The sequence below is a fragment of the Mastigoproctus giganteus genome, chromosome 3, assembly GCF_048544385.1.
Source record: "Mastigoproctus giganteus isolate SK-2022 chromosome 3, ASM4854438v1, whole genome shotgun sequence".
Lineage (NCBI taxonomy): Eukaryota > Metazoa > Arthropoda > Arachnida > Uropygi > Thelyphonidae > Mastigoproctus > Mastigoproctus giganteus.
In genome coordinates this window covers 71,942,062-71,955,277 of record NC_143577.1, presented here as the reverse complement: position 1 = coordinate 71,955,277, position 13,216 = coordinate 71,942,062, and the positions used below count along the sequence as shown (strand labels likewise).

Sequence of the window (13,216 nt, the reverse complement as noted above, 5' to 3'; positions counted from 1 at the left end):
GACATTATCGGACAAGTTTGTTACTTTATTGGCGCGTCCACATCTCCGATCTGGCGCCATTAAAATAACAATTTGAATTTTATCTTATGGAAACTAAAAACATCAAAGATATCGTCTCTATCTCTTAAAATTTCTTTCACAATATAGGATTCTTGTGTTATTCTCCAGTACAGCAAAAGAGCGAGTCGACGTGTTTTCTTTTCTCTCTCTCTCTCTCTCTCTCTCTCTCTCTCTCTCTCTCTCAGGTCATTCGAGAAGAATATGTAAAACAGTTGGAATCGTACCGCGATTTATACACCGTCGAGGATCTTTCTACTCTTATCAGGAATAGAAATGCGTTTCCAATTCGGAGTCTGGCTTGAACAACTTGTTCCCGCCTAGATTTTCTAATGTTGAGTGGCCAGTGCTCTATTATTAGTTTAATTTGATATAACTCTTCTGATACTTGCTCTTGCCAGGATGATAGTCACTGTGTAAGACAGTTTTGGTGGAAAGCTGATTTATAGCGAGTATACGGAACTGGAAAGGGCACTCTGGTGGGTTGGTTGTCTGTTCCACTACTTGATCAGCCATTTTCGTTTTCGTGTGGACGTGTCCTTGTTCCTAACAGGAACGGATGGCTTTTCCACTTTTTTGAATACCCAATAAAGCACTTTGTATAAATTGATACGGGATGGGAGATCTCATAGAGTCTGGAATAAATTAATACTTAGGTGGTAGGATTTATTCTGAAGATATTCTCTTGGTGGCCGCTCGTTACCGCTTTCTATCTCTAAACAAGAATCTTATTTATGCAGACGTCCTGTCCTAAAGATATTCGTCACCATACACGATGTTGGGAGCGCGTCGGATTATTCCAAGAATGATTCTCTACATATCTAAAAAACCATCGGCTTGGAACTGAACTCGTCCAACTCCACACAAACAACACTCACAAAAACAAAAACAAAAAAAAAAAAAAAACACGGTATCACTATCCTGCTAGGTAGTCACCCTGTCAACATTCCAGCCTCATTATTCTTTGGGATGATTGGCGTACCTTCGCCTAACACTTTGCCAGTTCCAAGAGAAAAGTCATCGCTATTCTATGGAGAACAAAAAACAGAACTGATTGGTGCCTATCATTCCATACTAATCATTCAATACGTGGCAAGGTGCATATCTCCAGTTGCCCTCTATGCATTCGCCCTTTGGACCGCTGCCAAAGCTTAGAATTGTCCATTAGGCACCTCAGAATCAAGTATCGGATTCTGAAGTGGCTCATTCTGGGAAATGCCTTTTACCATCTATAGGAGTATTTTCAAACTGATCAAAAGAAACACTCTCACTAGGCTCTCTCTCATACAGTATTGAAGTCGCAAGCATGACAGAAATGCTATCACGCCCAGTCAGATTTATACCACTCAGAAGTAATAATTTTCCTCTCCAGTCCCAAGCAACCAGATTAAAATGTCTTCTAATGATGTTCCCTCTGAATATTCTAAAATTCCCTGACAAGTCCGACATTGCCTCTGAGCGAATATGCGAAGACAAGTTCTTTAGAAATGTAATTCTTTAAGAATCATGAATGATTTTTGCCAAAAGTAGAACATGATTCGATCAGGAGGGGAAAGTAAATTTTCTTGTTTTCTAACCCGATGCCCTTGGGTGGCTTTGTTAGGAATCATCATCGGGAACAGTTTGGACGGGAGGACCTAGATGCCTCATCAGCTTATAACATCAGGGTAGTCCTCTAATCCATGTGTCAATTCCAACTGTGATCCCTGTGTTGACAAACTTATTTTTTTCCTCATCAGTAATTTCCTCATGTAAATAAGATATCGTATTATATATTATCATTTGGCACATTCTGACGAAGTTTGGGAGAAGTGTCTTCAAATTGATTTAAATAAAAGAATCAAGCTATTTTTCCAAGAAAGCTCCGCAGTATATACACTGCACTCTTGACAGGGTTTATATCTTAGGTTGATACCTGAAGAACACTGCTGCTGTTGCGACTAGGTCTTTTGATTTTGAGCCGTCTGTGCAGGTTGGGGTGCATTTATAATATAGGGTATGATGGATGGCGTGTAGTTGTCGGAAGTTGTAAGCTGATAATCTTGTTTTACCGTATGGGGACAAGCCACGCTTTTTCGACCGAATTTCTGATAATATTCAATGTATCAGCATATCACAAATTTTATCCAAACTGATGCGGCTCTTCTTCTGAAGTTCAAAAGCATGGTAAACTAATATCGGGCGTCACAGCTCCGGGTTATTTGCCAGGCCTATTACCACTCGCTGTATTTACGTCACCATTTCTGAACAGTAACGTATTGAATAATGTCAAAAATTGAATGACATTACATTGTTCAAAAGCAGTGTAGTTTATGAACGACTACCATTTAGAAAATTGATGAAAATACTGCAAACTTTATCATGGAAACAATAATTTTACGGAGTAATACGAGTATGTGGTAATAAGTGTATTAAGTCTGTGAAAAATTACAACTTGTCATATTTTCTTATTCAAGTTAGTTAATTTATTAACTTTACAGACGTGCACGTTTACTTACACGAAAAAAGAAAAGAAATCCGATATGGCAGTGAAAAAAATCTCCTCAACAATATTAGTAGAAAAGAACAATCTTCTTGTGGAAAGAACAGTTGAGGAGTTAAAGGAGAATGACCATCGTTTGAATAAGATAGTGAAGAGCAACAAATTACGCACGGATGAGCAACTCGGACGGTTGGAGAGTATCAGATAGACGATGCAAATTGAAACATCTCGCATAAAAGTAATGGAGTACTAATATTTAATGGTTATGTAAACACCTTGGGACCTTTGCATCTTCGCAAGAGTGCATGAGTGGAAATAATGGGGTACTCAAGGAAGAATTAGGAAAAGAGGAAGCACTTCGATGAATGGAAAGGCATGCATGGAAATTTAAGGTGCTTGATAATTAAAGGTGTGAATCGTTAGAGAGCTGTAATTGAAATGGAAGAGAAAGCAGAGCTTCGGCACTTTTAAAATAAAATACAGAGTTATAAAATGCTTCAAAAGGTAGATTCTTACTAATAAACGTATTAAGACCACGTATGTAACTGGATTAAATCGAGTAGGAGGTGGTCCCACTAATAATAAAGGCATGGAAGAAGGCGCTGTTCCTTCACGACGTATTAAAGCTGTTTCTTAGAACTAACAGAATAACGGGGAAGATAAAATCGCTACGCTCGTACAATGCCCAAAAGCAATTGCAAAACTATGCAAAAAATTTCACTTATCAGAGCCTCTTAATTCGGAAAATGTTATGAAAAAGTAGTAAATATGAATGAAAAGAACGTTACTTAATTTAAGAAAAGTTTTTCTTACTAAGATAAGTGCAGTGATAAATTGTAAAGAGAACGCTATCTATATTAAATTCGAAAGTTTCCTTAGCAGAGTGTAATGCTGCGCAAGTCTTGTTTTAACGGGTCACAAACTATCGGTTTATCGATCTTCTTGCGTCCTATCGTAGATTTTATTTCCAACATTTCATCCTTTATACGTCTGGTTTCTATCAATAGCCTTGACATGCTATAATGGTTAAAGGGTTCAATACGCCTACACACAGAAGCACCTGTGAGATGTCGTCGAAAGAAAGGTGCAAGTTGTTATTTGCGATGTTTGCTGAAATTTTCCGTTTCTTATTTCGGTAATTTAAAATCGTGTGTGTGTAGGAGGCAAGAGTATTTATTCTCACAGAATTATATCAGGAAATAAAAGCAAATGCTCCATTTTAACTTCAATAAGTGAATAGGTACAGTCATAACAGAAGACTTTTTCACCTGGCCTGCTAAACATTTACACTGTAGATATAAATGTTCACGACCACTGTAGCTCGCAATTCATTCCAATGATATATAACACGCTGACTAAAAGTAATCTTCATGAAATCCAGCATTCTATTATGCCTCAAAATTTTGTATTTATGCTCTCTGGTTCTGGCCGCTTTGTTCAGTGTAAACATACCGCCATCCTTCATTTTGATAATCCCCTTCAGGGCTTTATATACCTCTATCAGATCATACCTAAGATTTCTAACTGCTAAACTTTGTACTGCACACTTTAAGCTGTTCGTCATATGTACATTGATTAGTACCCTTTATTAACTGGTTTCCCTTCTTTGACTCCCTTGTAGAAGTTTTTCTCTTGTCCCTTTGTCTTATACAGAGACAAATTTTCCATGCTTTTTTTTAAAAGGTCCTATATATCATAGACAGGATTCTATGCGCCTTCTAGCCACTTCTTTAATCCGTATAGAAAATTTCTGACGCAATCGTAACCCATAAGTCTTTTTCATACTGGACCACTTAACCCATCCTCCTAGCTGTAACTCCTGATTTCTCTTTCCTCAGTTGCAAAAACCTATTTAGAAGTATTAAGCTAAAGTTTTCATTTTTCAGACCATTTCTGCAACTGACCTAAGTCATACTGAAGCAAAATGGCCTGGTTCTTGTCGTTAACCATCTTTCATACATTAAGTCATCAGAAAACTTTGACAATTTCCCCTACACTCCATCATCAATGTCAATAAAGAAGATAAGAAAAAGATGGTCCCCAACACTGATCAGTGAGGGACTCCACTTGTACCTTGTTCACCCTGAATAGCTATTGTAGTAGGGTTCTAGGAGCAGCAGCGACTAACGCCGTATTGTTCCGTATATACAGACTCTAAATTGCGTATATCCTGTAGCTAATTTCCTGTTTGCTGGACGAAAAACTTGAATTTCCGAGAGAAAAAGCCATTCTAGCCTCTTCCTGAGCCTGATGCACAGTAAGCTCTCCAGGTTCTTGCGGGTGTCCCCCCCCCCTTGACTTGGGGGTTATCCGTCGAGGATTGAACTACTGTTTGTCGCGGGGCATCCCAGCCACCATCTTCGATAATCGTAAGCCATAAAAGGTGAAACTAACTGCTATGCTACTACAAATCTAGCAGACAAGATGGGAAGGGACGAACATGGGCCAAATAACTAAAAGATTCATCCCTGACGTCAAACTTTTATATCCAAAGTGGCCGCCTTGGTTTCTCCCAGTCTCTAATGTACCTATTATGACTGGACATAGCTCTATTAATCATAAGTTGACTACCTTTGGAATCATCAATAACTCACTGTATATGTGGAGAAATAGAAGATTGGGACCATTATAAGTGCCCAAATTAAGCTGATCTTTGAGGAATACTATTCACCCGACTCCAACACATACCTCAAAGAGAGAAGCACCTGTTCATTTCTGACAAACAATACTACTAGCTATTAACGAGGTAGGCGCAGAACCTCTTTGCTAGGCGCAGGACTCTGCGACCAATTCAAGATAGGGTTACAAACCCGTAAGAATCTTGCCCAAATCATAAATAGAATCCCTACTTGACCTAATTACCAACGTCGATTTGGAACTTCCACCTACCTCGACTTGCTAACCCTGGAACATCTAGGATTATCTGGATAGGATAGGATTATCTGCTAACTCAGCCGCATGGCAGGGTAGGTTCCAGGAGTTTATACCACTCTAACGTCAAATGTCGGTCACTCAGCACTCTCGTTGTGTAGCTTTTTCTCCCATCCCTGGGGTTATTCTCCCTTTTCACCTGGTCGGGTAAACGCTCCACTATAAACTTAGGGGGTGCCCCTTCACCTACAACTCTTTACTCTTACTTTAACTCAGGCGACCCTGACGGAGACCAGCCAGAAGACAATGAGCAGAATTTCAGAACGAAAAAAAACAGAACCCAACACAATACTATACATTCAACATAGAACACTTTTCTGGCATTTACAGTAGTACTGTATTTCTTCACAGCATACATATGGCGCAGATGTGGGAAACTACAGGTGGCGCCTGACCCTAACACTATGCACACCATCTCTCCTCTTTTAGCCAGCTTTAGATCCAACGAAGATCCTTCCATTAATTCCAATTTTCTGAAGTTTATATAAGAGCATTAATGGGGAACCATATGTTTTAATGTAGTCAGGTAAATAATATCAAAGGTGTTTCTTGTATCCAACTGTTTTTTTAATTTCGTCATAATAATTACCTAAATTGGTCAGGCAAGACTTCTCCCTGACGAAACCATACCGCGATCCATTAAGGATACCAGTCCTATCGAGACTGATCCTGTACTGGATACTTACTTAATATCAGCGACTCCACGATCGTACTAAATACTGAAGTCGAACTTGCTCGCCTGCAGCTGCCCATCACGTCGTTCGCACTCCCTTTGGAGCTGTACCGTATCCAAGTGTCATCGTCAGAGGGGCATGACAACCAGGTTTGAGTGTTTTTTTAGAGAGACCTAGGAACACTTATACGCATGTCTTCAAATAGGCCTCTGAGGTTGGGTATATTCATACTATGATTTTTTAGTGTTTCTCACCAACCATTGAAGTAAAAACGAAAGACGAAAAACCAAATTCTTAAAATTTTAATATTTACAATAAATTTATTTACAGACAAAACAAAATACCATATTACTGATGATAGCAATTTTAAAATAAGACAACAGTGATATACAGTAAATATACAAGGTGATAATACAGATACCGAATTTAAAATACAATAAAATATACTAGGTTAAAAGCGCTAAAATACTAACGAAGGCTTCTGCCTTCTTTCTCAACAGTGTGAATATCAAATTCCACCTACTTCGACTTGCTAACCCTGGAACATCTAGGATAGGATTACCTGCTAACTCAGCCGCATGGCAGGGTAGGTTCCAGGAGTTTATACCACTCTAACGTCAAATGTCGGTCACACTCAGCACTCTCGTTGTATAGCTTTTTCTCCCATCCCTGGGGTTAGAGAAAGAAACTGTTGAGAAAGAAGGCAGAAGCCTTTGAAAGCTTCAGTTAGTATTTTAGCGCTTTTAACCTAGTATATTTTATTGTATTTTAAATTCGGTATCTATTATCACCTTGTATATTTACTGTATATCACAGTTGTCTTATTTTAAAATTGCTATCATCAGTAATATGGTATTTTGTTTTGTCTGTAAATAAATGTATTGTAAATATTAAAATTTTAAGAATTTGGTTTTTCGTCTTTCGTTTTTACTTCAATGGTTGGTGAGAAACACTAAAAAATCATAGTACTTATACGCATGGTTAAGGGGCATATTCCCACTGAATACGCCTCTGCTTTGGAGAACAGGGAGAGTTGGTGCATTTCCAGTTGTTGTTGTGGGTTTTTTGGCACAAAGGCCTCCTGGGTCATATTGCGCCTTTTCATTATTAGCTTATGACCGAGTCTTTAATATTATGGTTAGAGGCGATTATATATATTTTTATGCTTATAAAGTATTTAAATAGTGCTTCAAAATGTGCATTATTGACAAGTACGTGTAATAAAGTTAAAGGTTCCTGCAAATTGAATAGAGAATAAAAACTGGATTTCCGGTTACTTGAGTATTTAGGGCATTCTATTAGGATATGTTTGATTGTTAGGTGGGTCTGACAGAAGGGACACTGAGGTGGGTTTTCTCCCATAAGCAAGAACAGATGATTTGTATAAGAATGGACAATAAGGAGTCTTGCCAAAATGTGCATTTCCAGTCCACTAACTATCTCGTTAACTATCCTGCCTGTTCATCTCTGACGTGTAATAGAAACACGTTCAGAAAGTCACATATGAGTGAAAACCAGTTTTACTACTTACAATATAATTTAATCGTTTAAAAAATTACAAATTTCTTATGAAAAATCAATGTTTTAGTTCATCTCTTTTCAAAGAATTCACTGCAACTATCAAAACAGAAATCTTCTATGAACAGAGTTTTACAGAATGATTGTCTAAAATAATGCAACAGACTACGCCTGAAATGTTGAATGGTGCATAATGTTGTATTATTTATAGCGTGCATGGGCATTTAAGTAGATTTGTGATTGTAGTGGATGGTTCGTATCATGGTTTTATTCAATAGGCGGCCATTATTTTCTACTGTTGCAGGAAAAAGAAACAGAGCGTGTCGACCAAAAACTTGTTCATGATTATTATAACAACTGTTTATTCGCCACAGTTCAATAAAGCTGGCTGTCGCTCATCCCACAGCGCCAGTTCTGCTTACCATACGTCGCCCACTGGGCGCTCACATCCTTTCGCGTGTGCTTCGAGTCAAGTAAGCTGGACTTCTCACTCATTTAAAGTTTATGAATAGGTTTAGGTAAGTTTGGCCAAAAGGCCTCTATTTCCTTTTCCGGATGAGAGAGTTCCTCGACTAATTCATTTTGATGCTTCTACAAATGACGAAAAGTACTCTGGCTGCATAGCCCATTTCATAAATGCCGATTTCTTCTTAGAATGTATAAGTAAAAAAAAAAAAATACACGAATGATATTAATGGTTCTGCTGATTTAAGTTCGTAAGCTGAAACTATTCAAACATCATAAATTGAAGAACAAGAAGTAGCGTTCTTCAATTAGAAAAACTAGAAGAATTGTAAACAGAACCACAAGAAGTTCTATCATCAAATTAAATAATTTAAATTAATTTAGTTTGTCGTAGAAGGTTTGCTAAAATGTTATTAGAAGAACCAGTAATGTTAATTACCAAAGAATGCAATACTTATTTTCTTTCACTAGAAACTTACGGTGGTAGCTCCTTTTTTTTCCCTTGTAAGATGCAAATGAGAAGGTCATGGAAGTTCCCTGCTTGAAAAGGATGAACCAAAGCTGCCATTTCAAAAAGAACGCATCCTAAAGCCCATATGTCGCTCTTGTAATTGTATCTGGTAAAAGCGATAAGAAAATCATAAACAGTCAAAGTGGATCAAATCTGAAAAAATGTTTAAGCTGACATCTGTACTCATATGAAACAACAAATCTCTGCTCGTTGTGTAAACAATTTAAAGGTTTGCGTGAATGTAATCCCCACAATTCATTCAATGCTTAAACTTACGAAAAACTCAAGATGCATGCTGGAACAAGCTTTTTGGAATCTTTGAGAGAATGTGTTTAGAAATAAGTGTCGAAGAAGGTTTTCTCACTGACAACTTCCACTTTGTTTTAAGGAGACAAACGATGTCTCCGACTGCCTCGTGCTATTTTTCTTTTTGGAAAAAAAGTTACTTTATAAAATATACAATGAAATACTGAAAGCGGAAAAATTGATCATCTTTGGATTTAGAAAATAAGAACAAAATATACATTTACAAACTTTTGTATCTGTTCCAACACCATTTTATACACGAATTTTCAATCCTTAATATTCCACTCTTTTGGACAATTCGGCCTCTGTAAAATGGCCTTACTTGTCTAAAGTAGCATACTTCTGCGTAGTACCACATTGAGACAATAATAAGTTGCGGATTACTATCGTCAAATACTCGGAGATATGCGCATCGCATTTCGATAATCAAGAGTTGGAATTTCAATCTACAACATCCTGGACGCATACTGTCTATTACAAAGATCTGACAAAGTGGAGAGTACGTTTATATGGCTTATCAGAATAAGTTTTACCACGTTTGAATAACATTTATGCAACGGAGAAGGTAGGAAAGATTCGGAGGTTTGGATTTTCAAAGCAATGGGAATTGCGACTAGAGAAGCCGGAACCCCCCCGCTATAAAGTTGAAACGGAGCTCTGAATATGAGGTGAAGTATAAAAGCTGACGACGCAAAATGCAAAGGTAGCATACAAAACATGAAAAATGCAAAACGTGACTTTTAACTTGAAATATAGGAAAAGAAACACTGCAGAGGTGAGTGCGAGTGTCATTGGAAGCGTTTGCTATCGTAAAAATGCGCGATGCAATTCCCGGATCGTTCTATTCTTGTCACTAAGACTTTCCGGGTATGTAGATGTTTGGATTTCTTTGTAAAGCCTTTCGGGGGATTTTTTCTTCCTTCATTTCTTTATTCCATTATTCCTCTGACAATAGATCACGGCTCATGCTGGTGGCAGAGAACAAAATTTAATCGCAATGCGCAAAAAACAAATACTTTTTTGTGTACGATACTAAACAGTTCATATGCACTTATTTCTTGTACCTTATTAATGTTTTTTTACTAAGAAAGCATATATTTCTTTCATCACTATTCGTGTTCGGATTATTTTTACTGTTTGCATTAGAAAGAACGTCGGTTTCAGGACGAAGAAACCGTGATAATTTACCTCAGTTGTGTGATGGTGAATTGATGGAGATGAAAGTGAGTTCCCTACAGGCGTGGGTCTCATTCATTTCTCTAATCAGGAGGAGTTGAGAGAGATCCGTTTACTAATGTCACTGTAGTTATCTAAAAAGACCAGTGAAGTTAGATCGATAATTCCTCTGTTACACTGCGCAAATACATTCTAATTCGCAATAAATAACTTGACAAAAACTGTGCAAGCATCAGTCCCATGGAATCCAGTTTTGCATTTTTATTCAAGGAAAAACCTCGACTCCAATTAATGAATGAATCTTAAAAGCTCGCAGGAAAACATCCGAAGAACAAAATGAGAAGAAGATTAAGTTTTCCACCAGCTACATAAAGACAAGTTAAGTGGACCCGTGTTGCTATTTATAAGGATTAAATGGCGAAACAGAGAAATTACCTGAACACGACAAGTACTACACAGAAGTACATGAATAAACAGGCCTCCAATGGGGAATAGTTTAAGTGGAATTAATGTACGTGCACAATTTGTAAAGTAGTCTGGAATTTTCTAAAAATGCGAAAAATGCCTTCTAATCTAAAACCAAAAGCTTGTTACAGCTGAAGCTTTCTTTAGGGATCTTTGAGTGTTGAAACTTGCTTTGCTGAATTTCAAATTAATGTCCTCTTGTTTGGATCAACAAGCATACGAAAATGAATCACACCCAGAATGCACGGTTGTTAAGTCAATATATTTTTGGTTATTTCTCCTCCATCTTCTTTGATGAGGATCAGAGCCATCGTGAAGGGGGGAATGGTCATCAGTCTTCAGCTATAATGTGCGATTGCATTAATTGGTTTTATACACTGAAAGGACGTTGACATAGGACCATCTATTCTAATGGGAACAAGTGGGTCGTAATGCGGGAATAAATTTCAGTAGCGAGAAAGCTGACAACAGTCGATGCGTGGGTATGTGCACACCTGTCACGTAGTATTATATGTGATGAGCATGGGAAGAGCCCGCAGCATGACAGACTCTCAGATGGACTCTCGACGAGGTATAATTGTTGGTTCAAGGTGAGAGATTCCATCTCCGAGACAATGTCTAGTGGGCTGTTCCCGACCTGCCGTCGTGCGACTGTACTAGGTTTGGCAGAAATGGGGAGAAAAGCAACCAACTTGCACAAACTGTGATAAAAAACCCATGGCAAGTGGGATTTTTCAGCAAGACTATTTACATATTTTCCATTGGATGGTGGTATTGGAACAGACTGCCGACTCGCATTCTCTTCGTTACTTTATTAAAGCGCCTTTTAACAGCATCCATGCTTCGACCTGTGCAAATCATTCTGGGAGCCCATGGATGTCCGTCTCGATATTAGTACAGCCCTATTTAAAATGTCCTTTCAGTGTGTGTCTTCGCCTACTTTCCGGCGTATCATGTTTTTTGTTATCTCTATTGTTTTGATATTACACCCTTCGACTCAACAGTTAATAGTCACTATAACTCCTGCTGGCTGCGAATACTCAGTACAGTTTCGTGTTCTGAAGTTGAAACTGAGCGACAAAAAAACTCTTACAATAAACTCAATGATCCAACTCATATGGGTTTGCAGATTGAATAGCATATTACTCCTGACCCGCGATAGCTCTGAGCGCATCAACAACATGCTGCACAAAGGAAGCATTGACAGATTCTCTAGTCTCAAATGCTTGTTTCAAACTTTTATAAACGAAAAATATATATTTTTTTGTGACAACTGTTATTAATATATTAACCAATTGAACGGCACAAATTACCAAGCTGACATTTTATTTATATGCACGTCCATTCTAAATTCGTCCCCGCTGCTAACCATCATCTGATATCCGATTTCCCATTTTCTTCAAGTCCATCTTATAATCAATTTTTATCGAAACAATTTCTGCCAATTTTTAATCGAGAAGGATTCCGTTCTGCTGAAACAAAGTCCTTGAAAGACTGTTTCAATTTAAAACCTTCAAGTTAAAATTAAAATGTTCCAAGTATGTCGAAAAATCTCAATGTCGAATAAATCCATGGAATAATCCCATGACAATATTACCCAACTATTTCTATGCGCTGTGAGACACGGAGTATTTTCCAAGGCCTCACGTAGCAATTTAACACTCTGAAAAACGAAAAGCTGCAAGAATAGGCTATTTACGTTACTGAACAGGCTATTTACACCTACGCCATCACATTATTTCTTCTACCACATGTGAGGTTAGAATGTTTGCTTCTAACCGCTATGAAATGTAGCACTTGTAGGACTTAGGTTAATGACCTCTATGGTAGCTATGGTAGAATAAATAACGGAGATATCAGATCGCACAGAGGTAATAATTTCTTTGGGCTATTGACGAAAGCAGCACGCATGAGCCATAGTTTGCTCTTTTCATACAGCACAATCAACCCATACTTCTGAAGCGCATATTATCTGGGAAGTCGGTGGGTGCATTTCAGTTTGGGGGATTCTCTAGATATTGTTCGGTGTTGTCTCTACAAGCATAACTTTTTGTTGGAAAGTAAAAAAATCTATACATTAGTGCCAATAGGGTCGCTGTAGGAACTACAGTAACAACTTCAATTTCCACTAGTAATTTTGAGCTTTAATGCCTTTTTTCCATGCCAATGAAACTAATTAGTAATTCCAGACAAAATCACAATGGATTCATCCCTACCTGGGATGAATCCATTGTGATTCATAGCTCTATGTTCATCTATGGCTGGGATTCATAGCTCTATGTTCAAATGCGCGTAAAGTCAATGGATACGAATACCTACAAATTTTACAAATACTGTAAACCTTTGGCCTACTCAAAGGCATTTAAAACTCCGCGATTTCATTACTGAAGCATCTCCGAATTCTACAGGCTGCGTTGTAAATTAATTAGCTGATTGTTCTTGTGAACGAAGTTTCGGTTTGATGTGCAAGGTAGACGCAAGCCATTCTACAAATCCAGGCTTTTCTGCATTAATTAAGCATGAAGTTACTTCGTCTCTATTATCGGCGACGGACTCTCTTCTTTCACTTTAAAGTTTCTTTCCTTAAAAACTCTACCATCACTTATTCATTCTCCCCTGTTTAAGTAACAA

The 13,216-nt window shown here is 37.9% G+C and overlaps 1 protein-coding gene across 1 annotated transcript in view; it reads right to left on the bottom strand.

The window, feature by feature from the left end:
• LOC150088079 (uncharacterized) overlaps nucleotides 1-13,216 on the bottom strand; it is a 153,698-nt gene that overhangs the window by 14,270 nt on the left and 126,212 nt on the right. Inside the window, exon 5 of the mRNA XM_090370010.1 lies at nucleotides 8,607-8,744. Coding sequence (XP_090226136.1) covers nucleotides 8,607-8,744 — 138 coding nt within the window. The remainder of the gene's footprint in view (nucleotides 1-8,606; nucleotides 8,745-13,216) is intronic.